At 55.0% G+C, this 16529-nt stretch overlaps 1 protein-coding gene across 3 annotated transcripts; it reads left to right on the top strand.

Annotated features, from left to right (window-relative positions):
• Positions 1–7447: 7447 nt before the first annotated feature.
• Positions 7448–12803, top strand: LOC106967959 (uncharacterized). 3 transcript variants are annotated; one of them, XM_053209223.1, is made up of 4 exons: positions 7448–8094; positions 8306–10967; positions 11750–11844; positions 12002–12803. In XM_053209223.1, the coding sequence occupies exons 2-4, from the start codon at positions 10958–10960 to the stop codon at positions 12518–12520; spliced, it is 624 nt and encodes a 207-aa protein (XP_053065198.1). In that variant the 5' UTR covers positions 7448–8094; positions 8306–10957; the 3' UTR covers positions 12521–12803. The 3 variants fall into 3 exon arrangements, with proteins under 3 accessions (XP_053065198.1, XP_053065200.1, XP_053065199.1); XM_053209224.1 differs by having other exon boundaries at positions 7459–8094; positions 9251–10967; XM_053209225.1 differs by having other exon boundaries at positions 7449–10967; positions 12101–12803.
• Positions 12804–16529: the final 3726 nt, after the last annotated feature.

The raw sequence follows: 16529 nt of genomic DNA, 5'->3' as shown, positions 1-16529 counted from the left end.
TGTTCCAGAATTTGGAAGGTTTGATTTTAGGGAAGTGACAGGCTACTTAGCCCCTCCGGTGTATAGAACATCCCAGCCAGGTCCCAGCCAACTCCCAGCAATCAGGCACATTAATACTTCTGCAGGGAGAACCATGAATATTCACGCCAAGTGGGGATAAATAAAAGACTATAAATAGCCTCAGTTCAGGCAGGTTTTGCCTCCAAATGAGTTACATAAAGCCTCTCTGCTCTCTGGTTTCTGTGGATAAGAGACTGAGGGTCTGACTGGTTAGCCCCGGCCTCACCTTCCACCTGGGCTCTGACCCCCTTGGCTCCCAGCTGGCCCCTCCCTGCTCTGCATGCAGATGGCTTGCAGTCCCAGGGGTCTGAGCAGCCCCAGCCGCTTCTCTTCCCCGGCCCTGGAGGGCGAGCCTCCCTCCCTTCTCTCTGCTGCTCTGCCCCAAGGAAGAGCCAGCCTCACAGGGCCTCCCCAACCCAGCGGATGGTTTCTCATTGCACGATGCTGAGTGATCACTTCTCCCAACACAGAGGGGCTTCAGGTGACTGTGCAGTGGAGCGTAGATGGGAGTGTTTGTTGAAATGGAGGGCTCACCAAAGGAGACTAGGGAAGATGCTCAGCACACGGGGGGTGGGGGGCCTGAGTTCATCCCTGACCGCCTGCTCGGTAGGCCGGGCGTGCACCTGAGCACAGACACGGAAGGAGCAACTTCCACCAGGGTGCCCGGAGTGACTGGAGCAAGGGCAAAGGCCACTCTGGGGACTGGGACACGATTCCAGTGCAAAGTGGAGTAGCGATGAGCACAGGGCCACGCCTGTCCTTGCGATGATGCTTCCATGCAAATTACAAAACTTCCATTCCAGGCAGCTCCCCCCTCCCCCGCCCCACCCCCCAGGCCATGGCCCAGCCAGGCCCTTGGCTCCTCACCAGAGTGCAGGCCAGGAGTCTCAGAATCACATGCTGTGACCCAGAAAAGGCGCTTCCCTGACTGCCACACGGAACACCCTAGGGCTGGGGAGGGTGCCTAGCGCGGGACCCACTGGGGTCTGCAGTTCCGGGAACCCATCTCTCAGGTGCACCGTGGGGACGGCACCTCTAAAATGGCTTTGAGGGCAGCCAGCACTGGGGATCCCGGGGGAATGGTGGTGTGCTTGCCAGACAGTCCCCTGGAGGACTGACCTGTGTAGTGGGGAGCTGTTCTGTGATGTTAGGCACAGGAGAGGGAGCACCCAGGCTGGTAAATGTGGGATTGTCACCTGCTTGAGACCCACAGGCAGGACTGGGGAGACCTGGATCTTAAAGGCCCCTTGGACGTTAGGTAGTCAAAGCCTGGTCCTCGGGGACCTGCTGCCCCTGGCAAGTCAGGAACCTTCCTGACTGTTGAGAAGGAGGCCATCCTGCCCCCCCCCCCCCACAACCCAGTCCTGCACTGCCCCTTCCCAGCCGGGACCCCAGGCACACTCAGGAAGTCCGGCAGGGGTAGTGGGCGGGGGGAGGCCAGAGCATGGAAAGGAAGCACGAGGAAGATCATTAAGCAAACAACACAAAACAAAAAAAGGATGACAAATAAAGACAAATGGAGGGGAGGAACAAACCGTGAGAAGAGCCCGCTTCAGCTCACCTACCCCCCTCCCCACATCCCCTAGAAGATCAAATTATGACCTGAAATCACTGGATACATATTTTATTATGTGGGTAATTTAAAGGATTAGAGGGAGACAAAGAATTCATAAGCTGTAGTCACATTAGAAGACAAATTGTTTCCATTAATCTCTGAAGAAGGGAGGGAAGGAGAGAAATGAGAAAATGTAGGCAGGCAGAGAAGGCGTAGTTGGGGGGGGGGGCGCAATGGAAACAATGGAGCTTTCTTTTCTCCCCGTCTCTGGCTGTGCCCCCCACCCCCAAACAAGCTGAGCCTCTGCTCCAAATAAGGCTGATTTGCATTGCAGATTTATCTCAGCTGCTTTTTGCTTCTGTTGCCAACCAGAGATGGTTTAAATAACATGTATTGTTCTGCGTGATTCCTTATGCAAATGTTTCTGGCCTGTTTGTTATTCCTGAATAATTTCCAATGCCTGCTGTCTGGGCAGAAGAAGTGGCTCACTCCCCCAGCTGTGATAGGAGTCACCTGCCGGACGGAGGCAGGGGCACGGGGACAGGGTTCTAATGGCTGTAGACTGTTCTGGAAGGCCAGCGTTGTGGCGTCCCAGAGAGCCAGCCGGGCAAGCCCGAGCCCTGGCTGGATCTTAGGTTGGAGAAGTCAGAGGTGGAGGGACTCGGAGAACCAAGTCCAATGTGGGATTTTACACAGGCTGAATGAGGCTCGATGTGGGGGGGGATGTCCCCTCCACAGCAGGGCCCGTGAGTGTTTCTCTCTGGAGGGGAGGCTGGGAGTGAGGGCGGTGGGGGACCCTGTGAGAGCAGGCTGTGGAAGCAAGGACTGGTTTCCCATGAATGAACGAATGAATGAAAACAATGCTCTAATGAATGAATTGAGCGGGTGTCCACTAAGCACCCACTTTTTTCCAAGAGTGGGGCTTAGAAAGTGAGAACACAGGGGCGCCTGCCTGGCCGGCTCCATCAGTAGAGCATGTGACTCTTGATCTCGGGGTGGGGAGTTCAAGCCCCACATTGGACCCAGAGCTTACTTAAAAAAAAAAAAAGAAAGGAAGGAAGGAAGGAAGGAAGGAAGGAAGGAAGGAAGGAAGGAAGGAAAAGAAAGTGAGAACACGAAATAGACCCTGCTCTCCAGAAGATCATTCTGCGGAGCTGAGGCTGGAGCATGTGCTCAAAGTATTACAATCCTCAAGGTTTACCTCCTTCTCACCTCCACCTACTCACAAACTCAGGGCCTTTGCCTAGTGTCCTAAAAGCAGAGTGTGCTGTTCTCTGTTTTTATTTTTGTTTTTTAATTTACCTAAAACCAAGACAGGTAACATGTAGTGTAATAATGGTTTCAGGAGTAGAATGTAGTGATTCGTCACTTACCTATAACACCCAGTGCTCATCCCAACAGGTGCCCTCCTTCATGCCCATCACCCATTTAGCCCATGCCCCCCACCTCCCCTCCAGCAACCCTCAGTTTGTTCTCTGTATTTTAAGAGTATCTTGGGGAGCCTGGCTGGCTCAGTCGGTTAAGCATCCAGCTTCAGCTCAGGTCATGATCTCGCGGTCCGTGGGTTCGAGCTCCGTGTTGGCTCCGTGCCGACAGCTCAGCCTGGAGCCTGCTTCGGATTCTGTGTCTCCCCCTCTCGCTGCCCCTCCCCCACTTGTGTGCACACACTCCGTCTCTCTCACCCTCACTCTCTCTAAAATAAACACTTAAAAAAAAGAATCTCTTATGGCTTGCCTCCCTCTCTGTTTTTATCTTGTTTTTCCTTCCCTTCCTCTATATGCTATTCTCTGTTCTTAATATGTCCCTATAATCACCTCCCGCCAACGGAACGGGGTTAGCACGTCATTCAAATCGCACCCATTCAGCCCTCACTCCCTCATTCCCCAAACACCTGCCTCCTCCAGTGATCCTTGCTGAATGGGGTAGTGGTTAGATGCGTAGGTCCGGAAACCCCACAGACCTGGGTTTGAACCCCCACCCTGTGTGATGTTGGGCTAAGCTTCAGTCCCCTCATATGTAAAATGGCACTAGACGCTGTTGCAAGGATCATTGAGGTAATATATATATATATATATATATATATATATATAGGTCTTTGCATAGACCTTGGCACACGGTGGCTATTCCAAAATTCTCATCTAAAAACATGAGCCACAGAGATGACCACCTCCCGGCCGGGTCCCTGCCTGGATAACAGAACGTGGAAACATGTAAATATTCTGGGGGCAGGATGAACATAACAGCTCTGTCTGGGGGGCCTGAGATGGTGTTGCCAAGGGGCCACAATGGAGCAAAATCGTGGGGGAGAAGTCAAGGTTGTTCACAAAGACAAGGGCAAGGGGCCCCGGAATGTGTATTTTTATCAAGCAGCCCAATCAACTGTGATTTACACTCAAACTTGAGCATCACAGCTCCAGACTGTTGGGTTCTCATGGCTCTTGCCCCTCTACCTTCAGTGCTAACCCTGGCGTTGGGGTCCCACCCTGGCAACCCCCTGCACTGGCTTCCCTGGGACGGCGGGGACACTTGTGTGACAAGATCCTTCCCCGACTCCGCTGGGACCGATGCAGAATCACCAGGCTCTGGGCCGACACTTGTTCTTTCTCCACATCACAGCGAACACACAACTACGGTGGGCTGGGGGTGGCGTCTGAGGACAGAGACGAGAAAAGAAACAGCGCGCAGGACAATGGAGCGGAGTGTTAAACCTGTTTCCTCCTGTGACCTTTGATCACGACCAGAGATGTTCCTGAACCATCTGGCTCATTTCCAAAAGCAGAGGGCACAGCGAGCACTAGGGGTCTCAGCCTTGGGGCCAGGGCCAAGTTGAGGGGATGATGGGGACCCAGCAAATCCAGTGGCTGCTAAGACTATTACTCTGACTCTTAATAAGAACGATATCACTATACCTAGTACCGTTCTTCAAAGAGCCTCCTCTCAAGTCCCTGAGGAGTGGGTGGGGGGTAGGCTTAGCCTCCCTTTGTTAAGTTGGATCACTGGGGAAGGGGACAGGGACATTTTATGCCCACTGTGGAGGCCTGGGCACCTGGGCGCGGGGACGGGTACCTGCAGCCACAGACAGCAGGATGAGTAAGGAACACGGTCCCCGGGGTCATAAGGTGCTCAGCACCACTGCAGTTCCCCAAGCGCCCCCGGTTCACCCGCCCCGTGCGGTAGTGGGTGCCGAGGGTGGGAGGAGTGACGGGCACAGTCCGGGCCTCAGACATTAGGCTACCTCCCAGGGACCTGAGACGTTCACGCGCGAAACAGAGAATGAACCAGCGAGGGCCGCGGTGGAAGAGAGGAGCGTGGGTTTGGAGGAAACAGACCTGCTGTTGTGTTTCCCTCTCACTGAGCTCAGTCCTTCCTTTATAACCCGGGGACCGAGGAGTCCCCGCTCCCCGAGAGGGGCTGGGGCTTAACTGTGGCGGCCAGAGGGGGCGCTGGCAGCAGGGCCCCCACAACCCTCCCTCCCACGCCCACGCCTCCCCCCACCCCCGTCAACCCTGCCTTGCTCCCACACCAGCTTCTCCCTGCAAGGCCAAACAGCATGTGCCCGCCAATCCTGCCCGGCCTCTGGGTAGCTCTGCAGAGACCTTCACGCAGACCCCGGCCTCTGCCGCAGAACAGGCCGCTCGAGCCCCGTGCTCTGACAAGCCTGCAGCCAGCAGATGTAACACTCTTAGCGAGAAAGGGTTTTTTTCAACGACGGTTGGTAAATTTGTATATCTCTAAGCTTGATCTTGCTTTTAATGAAACTCGGTAATTTTTTCAGTGCTAATGGGACTATGCTAGTGTCTGTGAGTTGCTGATAAAATGATGTCATTTAAACCTTTTGAATAGCTGTGCCCCGATGCACCTGCAAACGGCCTCGTTCGGCACTGCCCTCTGAAGCCGCCGCTTCTAGGAAGGACGTTTCTTGGGTTTTGCTGAGGATCTTCCGGTCTTGTTTGAGGAAGAGAAGGCCTGGAGGGGCCCTAAGAGTTTTCTTTAAAGATCTGGAGGCTGCCAGTGGGCCAAATCCAGAGGGCAGGGCTCAGTGATGGGCCACCAGAGGCATATTTCTGCTCGAAGAGAGAAAATGTTCAAATGCTTAGTGCTGTCTCATCAAGGAATGGCTGCTTTGAGAAGTAAGGAGGCAGGGAGGACACTGTAGGGATGATGGGAAGGAATTCCAGAGTCGGCCAGGCGGATAACTGTGTTCTCTGAGGTTCACTGATTTTGTAGTTCCAGAATGTGTGGAGCACACAACAGGTGCCCTGGTGGGTAGAGAAATGAGGAGTTTTCCAGAAGGAGGGAGCCTCACGCAGGCCCCTAAGGATGAGCAGAGTTTAAGTCATCAGAAGGGAAACATTGGAACATTCTCAGCCAGAACGCTACAGACCCCAAGTTCCCTTTGTCTTGGGTGGTGCTGGTGCCCTGGCCTCTCCCTCCTGACTTCCCAGAAGTGCAGAGAAGTCACATGGAGGTTGAATGTGAAGGCTGAAGAGAAGTCCCCCCAGGCCTGCGAGAGAAGCAGGCCTCCAGCCGCCCCCACCGCCCCCCGCCCCCGCCACCACCCGGCCTGAGCTGGAAGGCAGCCTGTGCTTGGAATCCAGACGGATGGGCTGTGGCTGGGCTGAGCAAGGGTCACCTTCACCATCAGATCCCATTACCCACTGCACAGACGATGCTGTCAGACGTGGAGCGGTCGATTGAGAATCGGCGAAAATACCAAACCAGCCAGGCAGCTACTGAATCCAATCTCTGTGGCAGATGCTGCTGGAGCCAGAAAGTCAATGGGCGCCAACCGAGGCGGATGGTCCAGAGGTCGGCATCCGGGCTGGGCCTCTCGCGGTCTGCGGGATGCTGAGCAAGTTACTTAACCTCTCCAAGCCCTCCTTCCCTCATCCATGGGCAGGAGAGAAAACGCTTAAATTCCAGGATTGCCAGGAGGCGGGGGCAGATAGAGCTCCGTGTCAACAAATATCCTTCTACTCATTTTACATCCCCTTTTTGTCAAGGGGGGATGGACAGGAGTGGGGACGGGGGCATTTCATAAGGCAGCTGAAGGGGTCCCACAGTTTGGAAAAAGGTGGAGACTGCCACTCCCTAGAAGCTGGGCCTGGCCAGGCCTGGTGTGCAAAAATTGTTCTCATTTCAGGGCAAAAGATGAGAGGGCAGAGTAGTCACTAAGGACAGCCTTAAAACCCACGAGCTTCGGGATTCATGGACCTGACTGCACATCTGAAATTTGGAGACAAATGTCGCTCGTGTCCTGCCTTCCTCCCCAGTGTCTTAGGCTGAGCTGGGTGAAGAGTGCCTTAATTTCACCAATTTAGAGCAATTTGAGGCAAGTCCCTGAGCCTCGGTTTCTTCATCTGTAAAATGGGTGTTATAACACCTACTTCCCAGAGGCAGTGCAGGGATGGGTTGCCATAGTGCCTGTGTCACCTGGCACAGGGCTGACAAATGACAAAAAAAGGTGAACTGCCCGTCCCCTCTCTTCCCCTGCTGCTGAGTCCAGTCCTCGGTGGGGCACCGTCACAGAGATGTCACGTTACCCCAGCAAGTCGCTTCCTGCTTGCTCCCTCAGTTTCCCTGGCAGTGGACAGTTCCCCACCAACGACACAAGCCAAGAGGCAGGATCCAGCAGAGCGCTGAGGGGAAAGGAAAAAGTCAACCCCGAGAAAACCGGTCAGCATTTATTCGGAGAACGTTCTTGGTGGATTTAAAAGGAATTAGTGTGCCTTGGCTCACTCCAGATGCCACCCGGCTCTATCTTTAGAAACTTCTAACCGAGGGAAGGTTCCAGGGATGTGAGCATCCCTGTTCTCCAAGGTTGACTCTATAAATACCCTCCCAGTCGGCCTCGGGAGCTCTGTCCTCCGACCCAGAAATAGCCCCTTCAGTCAGCAGTCCTGGAAGCAGCCCTTAGCCCAGAGCCCTAAGAAGTATGGGCGCCGAGCGGGGCCCAGGGCCGCCACACGCCGCCTCCCCCACGGCCACGCATGGCTCACCGTGCTGCTCGGCTCTGCTGCAGAGCCCGGGAGCGGGGAGGAAGCAAGCAAACAGAAAATCCAGTCACTGTCCCGGAGCGTGGGGGACAGAAGCTGGGGGACGGGGAAGGCAAGGCCCCGGCCGGACGGCTGAATGCTCACTGCTCCCGTGACTGTTCTCGGAGCTTCTGCTCGGCACCCGGCGGCACACCAGGTCGGGAGGCGCCTTCGAAGGCCAACGGGCCTGACACAGAGGCCGGCGGGCAGTGCTCTCTCCTTCCGGGAGGCCTAGAAACCCCAACACCGTAGTGATTTGATTCGGGGAAGTGGAGCCTGACTAGGAAAGGGGGACATCCTCGGAAAAGCAAGGAAACCGACGTCATTTCCTCAGGTCTGTTGGTAGCTGCCTCCCGCTTTGCACATTTCTGCCAACGAGCCCGGAGAGGAGCGCCTGCCGTTCGAATGATGCCTGAAGTGTGCCAGGCCGGCTCTGTATTGAAGGTAACCTGGGTGAGCTTGTCTGCGGGGAAGCTAAGTGTGCCTGCTGTACACACGCACACGCACGCACACACACACATGCGCACACACACGCACGCACACACACTCTACCCTCACTCAGTCCCTACCTCCTAGATCTAGCTCCCCACCGCAGATGTGAAAACCAGCACATGGCCAGGCTGTCAGTGGGCACATGAGGGCTTTTGTTCCCCAGGATCAGCTCCCGGACCACAGTCAAGGTGACTGTGGAGCCCTGTGGCCTCAGCAAGACCCTTCACCTCCAGATGTCTCCGTGTTTGCCTTGCAACTGGGGGCTCATCAGTCCAGCAGCTGTGAGCATCTGAAGAGCTAATGTTTCTAAAACAACACAGAGCAGCTGCTCGATAAAGGACGGAAAGCAATTGCGAGGCACGATCTTGGAGACGTCGCGGGTTTAATACGTGCCTGCAGGTCGGCCCATGCACTCAGCTCCCGTCACTAACTCCGCTTCCCCGGGAAAGGCCTTCGATTCATGCAGACGACCCATTCCCAGGCCAGGGCCACCGCACATGCCCACGGCCACGCGCCTCCCTCGAGGCCCAGCCTCCCGCCCTCTTGGAACTTTGGGGTTCATTTCGTGACTTGGACCCGCAGACTTGAGCTCCTATTTGGAGGGGTGGACTGTCAGCTTCGAGACCCAGTGTCACGTTACAGAAATCACAGGCTTGTTCCTGAGCCACTGTGGGTAGAATTAAATAGTCAGCAAGACTGCAGGGTTAAAAGTCAAGAAAGCAATTTTTTAAAAAACTGATCTCAACTCATTCTGTAATATTTCCTATTTACATTGAAGAAATGTCAATTCTTGGCTTCAGGCCTCACGAGAGACCAAGGATTGAATGATGCTTATGAGACAGATATAAATCTTTGATAAGACAATAACTGCAGAGAGGGACATGCCTGGAAACGTTAAGTGGGTTCGATTCGGTCACAGCTCTCTCCTGCGGCCCTGACTTGACTCACAAACATCTGGATGTCCTGCTCAATCACGTTCCCTGTATCTGGTGAGGAGGGTGGCCTGTGTGTGACGCGGGCACTTTGCGTCTGGGCCTCTTGGGCACCATGGGTAAGAGCAGTCAGAAGTGTGCTAATTGTTCTTTTATTTGTACTTTGGTCCCCAAAGCTTAAACACTCAGTTGGCATTTGTCTTCGTGCCGGATGTAGCCGTGGCTGTACCCAAAGGCACCGATTCTGTCTACAGCTTCCCTGCCCGCACAGCCACGTGCATCACAGACCAGGTCACCTGCTGAGCATCCCAGTGGCATCTAGGAATCAAGGCAAGAGCCCAGGGCAAGAACTGGACATAAGGAAGGACTGCCAAGCCTTGGCCAGACTCTCGACCTCTTTGTCAGTTTCTCAAACTGTACCCAGGATCTCGGGTTTGGGAACGAGACTGGTAAGAAGTCCTACTCTGGGGCAGAACGTGAAATTGGGACAAGACTTAGGAGTTGGGCAGCGATTCTGATGATGATGCCTTCAGGCAAAGAACCACGTGGAGGGACACAGGTCAGGGCAGGGGACCTGTGGGTCTAACTCGCAAGAGTCTACAAATTGAGGTGTCATCAAACTGTTCAAGTCGTGAGGTTCAACCTGCTGCAAAGTGTCAGAACTGTGAAGTTCAACCACCTTTATGATTTATTAATGACCACTGATGGCTGGGACCAAAACACAGATGGAAGAGAACAAGTGACCAGTGGATGGACTTGTCTAGCGTGAGGCTCAAAAGCACTTCGTTCTTTTTTCTCCCTCCCTGGGAGAGCCATTAGATGTCCTTCAGTTTTCCGGTGGGAAGCAGAGAGAGGACTCTGCTGTGACATGTGTCCTGGCAGCCAGGGCCCAGGCCTCACAAGCCTGAGGTGCCCGGCATTGGTGGCTGAAGCCGTGGACTTTTGATAGCCATCACACTCCTCACAATTACGAATACATTCCTTCCCCTCCGAACCTGGGAGAATGGGGCCCAGCCCTCCCCACCGCCCAGCTAATTGCTGAGAGAGCTGCCAGGGTCCTGCCCGGGACAGAAAACAGAGAGTGGGGAGCCCCTCGGGGAAGGCTGGAAGGGGTTCCGATAATCGACAGCACAGCCCTCATCAATCTCAGATCCTCATCGGTCTGTGGCCTATTAAGCTCTCCCTGTCTGTCAATAACCCATTATTGCTCTCTTGCTGAGCTCTCTGAGGCTAGCTTCCATTTGGCCAGAGAAAAATAATGATTGTTTGTTTATTAGTTGGGAGGAGATGTCCAGCCACAAACGTGCATTGGGCCAAAGCCAGTTTCTGTCGAGCTCTCCCGTGGCCCAAGCCCTCCCTGCTAGAACCCTGTACTGGTGGATCCAGAGGCTGAAATCTGTCCCGAGCAGGTGGCTCAGGGGTTACCAGGATCTATGGATCTTTCCACACAGCCAAGAGCACACCAGCAGCCCTGACTCATTCCTTAGCCGCTGCTAGGTAGGTGGGGTGCCGCCATGCCACACAAGGTAATATGACAAAGGGACCCAGGCTGGTCTGGCCATGGCCTGGAGCCTTTCCCGCTTAGCTCTGGGAGGTCTCGGCTGGAAGCTGCCGGCTGAGGGTCTGGCAACCATTCGGAGTTAGGGTCACCAGGGCTGGGCTGGGCTGGGCGTGAGCAACCACTTCCCGTTTCCCTCTGCTGGCCCTCTGCCCCCAGCCTCTCTCCACCGCCTCCCTCAGCAAGGTCATACTGACGGGGTGCAAAGCCCAGTTCTGCCACTTATGAGCGGTGAGATCTCGGCAAATTGTTTGACTCCTCTGAGCCTCGAGGGGCTCCTCTAATAAACAGGAATCTTGCGACTGTGCCACGGGATCGACATGAGATGACATATGGTAAGTGTGTGATCCGAAGCCTGTGCATACGAGGCCCTCAACACGGGGTGGCTGTGCCGTTGTTAGTCGGTCTTGTCCTTTCTCCTCCCGGGGCGCGCGCCCTCGTAAGTCCTCACGCTCACCTGCCGGAGGAACTGGTGGCCTGTTCCTGATCCGCCTGCCCGTGCCTTCGCTTTCCCAGTGGGCAGGGGGCGCCCGCTCCCCAGCTGCCACCTTCCTTGCCGGCCTTCAAGTGAACTTGCCCTTGCCTTTGGGAGAATTTTTACTGTTAGTCACTGAAAGGAAACAGGAAGGTCCAACCCAGGCTAGCACTCTTCAGGCCCCGGGCCCAGGTCTCAACTCTGACACTAGCTCACAGTGTGATCCCTCAGAGGTCACTTAGCACCCTGGATCCTCAGCACTCACCTGTCAAATAGGAAGGCTGTCCTCAACAAGCATCAAGAGTCTCTGCTGCCCTAGAAGTAGTGTTTCCTGTTAGAAACAGAAGAGGGACGCCCGGGTGGCTCGGTCAGTTGAGCGTCCGACTCTTGGTTTTGGCTCAGGTCATGATCTCACGGTTCGTGGGTTCGAGCCCCATGTTGGGCCCACGATGACAATGTGCGGCCTGCTTGGGATTCTCTCTCTCTCTCTCTCTCTGCACCTCCCCTGCTCACACTCTCTCTCTGTCTCTCAGAATAAATACACTTAAAAAAGAAAACAGAAACAGAAGAAACATCTTATAATATCCTCCTCGGTATGTACTTCTCGTCTATTCCTTTCCTCTTTTCTTACCTGATTGGCGGATGTCGACCATCTTACCATTGTTCTGAGGACATTAGCATCCCTCACCACCCCCAGCATTGGTGCATCCTGTTCTGGAGGATCAGTAGGAGTTCAGGTAAGTCAGTGAGCCATTGACACCTCAGGGGAACTCTCGGGCACTTCCTGGTCCCTTGACAGACTCCTCGTTTTCTCAGAGAGGGGCAGAATCAGTCCCCAGGATGTGATCTTCCCTCTCCCCCTTCTCCTTTCCTCGCTGTACCTTTCAATTAAAGCTGAGTCCAGAGGTGGTAACAAACGACCCCGAATCCGCATGGTTTACAGCAGCCAAGAGTTCGGTCTTTCTCACACTCACATTCATGGGGGGTCTGCAGAGCTCGGTTCCATGTCGCCTTCACTCCAGGACCAAGGCTGACGGACAGCAGTCCCACCCGGCCGAGGAAGAGGCAATGGTGGGAGCTGTCACGGGGCGCTTCAGGCATCTGCTTGGACCCAGCACACGTCGTTTCCACTACATTTCGCTGCCTGAGGGACCAGCCTGCCTCAGTGCAGCAGAAGTCAGAACCCTCCCTCAGGGATGGGCCATGAATGTCTTGACAATACGTACTCTGCCCCATAATAAAGCCTTACACCTGGGCTTCACAACTCTAGTCCACCCCTCTTGCTCTACATGTGTGGGGAAGAAAGCCCAGAGACGGGAGGCGATGTGCCTGACGTCACACAGCAGTCAGGGGAAGACAAGCATGCGGATGACCTTCCAGTTCAACGGGAGCAGGACCCGAATAGACCCCTAGCTCTGTCGTTCTAGGCAAATCCTTTCCGGCCTGAGCTTTGGCTCGCCTTTCTGGAATATGGGGGGATAGCGTCGACTTCCCGGCAGGGACGTTTGGAGGGATGAGTAAGACTTCGTAAGGTACCACACTCAGTGTCTGACACAGAGGAGCCTCTTAATACACATCTGTTCCCGTGTCTTCCCTCCGTGTCAACAGCCCCAAACTCCTTCACCTCATCCCCCTATGCTCTCTGCCTCCAAGTCCGCCTCTTCTTCATTTAGAAGTCGAGAGCAACAGAAATTTTAAGAGGGAATAGCAGTGACCCCAGGGGACTGTGGCCCAAGTACCAAAGGCTGGCTGGGGAGCCTTCTGGGGTACCTCCAAGCTCAGGAAGAGAGTCCTCAGAGCCTTTCTCCAGGACATCCTCCCGTGCCTCAAATCCTCACCACAGCCCTGTGCAGTGGGCACATCATTCCCATTGTATGGATGAGAAGGCTGAGGCCCCATGTGGTTAGGGGCCGAGCAAGACAGCCCTCCGGCTCTCCTCCCGCTTCTGAGCTTGGGCCGGTCTTCAGTCTCCCTCCCGCCTCATGGCCCTGAGCCCACGTAATGAAAGCCCCCTGAGCTTCCAGAAGCCACGGTGGTCCCTGGGGGATGAGGGAAACACAGCTGATGTCGGGGCAGGGGGCGGGGGTGAGGGAGCAGTGGGAGGGTGGGGGGATCCGGAGGAAGAGAAAATCCAGAAGGGCCTCCAAGAGCAATTGTCACCGGTTGTGTTTGCCTTTGTCTTATCGAAATTCCATTTTCAACATTCATGAAATGAAGGTCCGTGAAAGTCTGTTCAAGCAGAGCCATTTCCTGAGAGATCTGACAGTTAGAATTTCAGGGAAATATATATATATATATATATATATATATATATATATATATCTCAAACATCCCTTCCAAGGACAGCTCTGGAACCTGTTTGGAATATGTTTTTATGATTAGATGAGGGGTGTGCACGCGCGGGCTGCTTGCTGCCGTGTTTGTGTTTTTCTTCCTCCCTCCCTCCCTCCCCCCCTCCCTGTCTCTTTGAAGAGCTGTTTTCTTTGTTCTGGGAGTCTGGCTCTCCACTTAGAATGTCTAACAACAGCACAGATGGCCCCAATTTATCGCTGCCTTACCTGCGTAGGGCAGACATCTCCGTGTCCCCCTGTCTCACCGCCCTCTCAGGTCCCCCGGAGCCATCCGTGAGGCCCGTTCTGCAGCTGGCCTCTGCCTACCGCCCGAGCCGCCTCAGGACCCCCGCTTTCAGTGCTGGCGGCTGAGGCCGGCCCTGCCAGAGGGACAGACATCGCTGCTCTATGCTCCCACCGAAACAGGAAAATGTCCCCGGCCTCCCAAGCCTCCAGCCTCAAGCAAGAGTGCAGACCGTCCAGGCTCGAGGGACAGTCGGCCTTGCCAGCATCTGCCCGAAGGAACGAGGCTCTTAGGGCAAGAGAGATGTTCTAGTTGACTGATTTTGAACTGATTGTGCTGGAAGGGGAAAGATGTGGCCTTTTGATAAAGACCGTGACAGAAAGACCTCAGGGTTTTAGCAGCAGCAAGCAGGCTTTTAATGTAGCCAAACTGCCCTCCCTCCCCAGGCCTGCAGTGCCTTCACACCGCCCCCCTCCTCCAGTGTGGCTGGGGTGGGGGTGGGGTGGCTCCATCACCCATCATTCATTCATTCATTCATTCAAGCATGTCCCGAAAGCCCACCTACATGCCAGACACAGTTCTAAAAACCAGGGATACGGCAGTGGGCGGTGCAGGGGTGGGGGTAGGGGAGTGGGGGTGGGGAACAAATTTCTTAAGCCTTATGGGATGGACGAGGTGGAGGGAGGGAATAAATAAATCATATAATCCATTAGAAGTGCTCAGCGCTCTGAAGAAAACTAAAACAGAGAGGATGGGGAACCCTGGGGATGGGGGGCAGTAGAGAAAGTTTAAATGCTACTTGAGAGTGAGAACCCAAGCCATGCAGGTGTCTGGGCCGGGGCGATCCAGAAACTGTGGGGCGAGTGCAAAGGCCTGAGGTGGGGGCGCCTGCTGTATCCAAGGCAGAGCAGGGAGGCCTGTGTGCCCGAAGCCGCATAGTAGGAGGCGAGGCGCAGAGGAGACAGAGGCCCGTGGGCTGCTCTAATGACTGGCTGTCACCCCTAGTGCAGCGGGGCCATCGGACTCTTCCAGGAGGCCCGTGAACCAGTGTGTGTTTTAAACCGGCATCTGCTGCACAGAATACATACAAGGAGGCAGGGATGGGTGGGGGACGAGCTGGGAAGCTACGCCAGAAGCCTGGGGAAGAGCCGACGGCAGCACAGGCCATGGTGGCCGTGACAGTGACTGTTCCGGATGTATTTGAAAGGTCGGAGCCAATAGGATTTGCTGGTGGTTCAGATACAGGGTGCAAAAAAAAAAAAAAAAAAAAAAAAGGAGTCAGTGACATTTCTATGGATTTGGCCTTAGCAACTAGGAGGTAGGGCAGGTTTGGAGAAAGATATTAGGGGGCTAATTTTGAGTACATTAAGATGATTGTTGGAAACGGAGCCAGACCTATAAGTACAGAGAACAAACTGGAGTGGCCAGAGCGGGGCTGGGGGTGGGGGGCCACAATGGCTAAAGGGGAGTGGGAGACGCAGGCTTCCAGTCACCGAACGGGTAACTGGATGGGTAACCGTCACGGGGACGGTATCGTAATAGGGCTGTAGCGGGACAGATGGCAGCTACCCTTGTGGTGAGCACAGCGCAACGTATCAACTCGTCCCATCACCGAGTTGTAGGTACACCTGAAACTAACGTAACCCACGAACGACAGAGAAAGGAAAGGTGCGGTGGCCGTCCCAGTGGAGATGGCGGGTCAGGAGAGGCCCAGGCTGGAGATGCACGCTGGGAGGATGCGCACCCGGCAGAGGCTGAGCATCTTAGAGCCGCGTGCGGGGACATTAAGGTTTCCACTTATATAAAGCATTTCCCGTTCACCACCTCGTACAGTCTCCACGATGGCCCTTGAGTTAGGCGGAGACAAGCTCGGGAAAGTTCTGCCGGTTTCTGGGATCGCCAGCCAGTCAGTGGAAGACCCTAGAGAATAATAGCTCATCTTCTGGGAGGCGGTGACCCTTGACCCTGGGTGGGCACTGGGGCCGCCTAAGCCTCAGGGCCCCTCGCCCCTGACTGGACCGCACCTCGGATGTGAGGCCTCACTTTCTTGGAGGGCAAGAGGCTCTAAACACATACGGTCCCCTGGCTTCCTCCTGAGTCCAGCCTCCTGCCTTCTCCAGAGCCTGCCTACCTGTTAGGTGCTTCTCAGTCATGGAGGGGGGCGGGGGGCGGGGTGGGCTGTGCAGTGTTTTCTTCCAGAGGCTCAGAGGCGGCTCCAGGTGCTTGAACTTCACTGCCCCCACCTGACTGTAAGCCCCTAGAAGACAAGGGGTTGTGTTTTCCTCCCTCTTTTACCCTATAGCTCCCCTCCCTCTCTCTCCTTCTACCCCTGTCTTCCCCCCAACCTCTCCCACCCTCTCCCTCCCTTTTCCCCCAGACCCTTTCCTCCTCACCCTCTCCTCTCCCCTCTTCCTCTCCCTCAGGCCCTCTCCTCCTCTTAACCCCTTCTCTTCGTCCTCTGAGAGCCCATCTGCTCCTGTCTAGCATCTGGCAGGTGGTGACGGTCCGTGTCTGCTTGTCTGGTTCCCTTGCTGCATTTGGGGAGGGGAAGATGCAGCACTTCTGATCCCGAGGGCAGAGCAGACGTGGGGACGCAGCTCCCAAGCTGGCCTTGGTACCAGGAGAGCATCTAAAGCAACGGGGTCTCTTGCAGGCAAAAGAAGGCCCTCTTCTTGCTCGTGCAGCCCCCACACCTCATTATGCACAGAGTGCACAGATCAGGCCTGCGTTATATCACGGTGGCCCCTTCCAGTACTTGGCTCTGGGAGGATCTGGGGCTCAAAAAGCAATGAGCTCCAAAGAACCCTCTTCAGCCACATCCCCAGAACTCTACTCCTCTCCTCCCTGG

This window comes from Acinonyx jubatus, chromosome E4, assembly GCF_027475565.1.
Source record: "Acinonyx jubatus isolate Ajub_Pintada_27869175 chromosome E4, VMU_Ajub_asm_v1.0, whole genome shotgun sequence".
NCBI classification, from domain to species: Eukaryota; Metazoa; Chordata; class Mammalia; order Carnivora; family Felidae; genus Acinonyx; species Acinonyx jubatus.
The sequence above is the reverse complement of the archived record's forward strand: the minus strand, read 5'-3'. Positions and strand labels throughout refer to the sequence as shown.

What these genes read in the sequence shown, in the direction of transcription:
- LOC106967959 (XM_053209223.1), top strand. An exon ending in GAGGATCAGTAGGAGTTCAG is followed by an intron (nt 11,845 to 12,001) that starts GTAAGTCAGTGA and finishes TTTCAATTAAAG; the next exon opens with CTGAGTCCAGAGGTGGTAAC.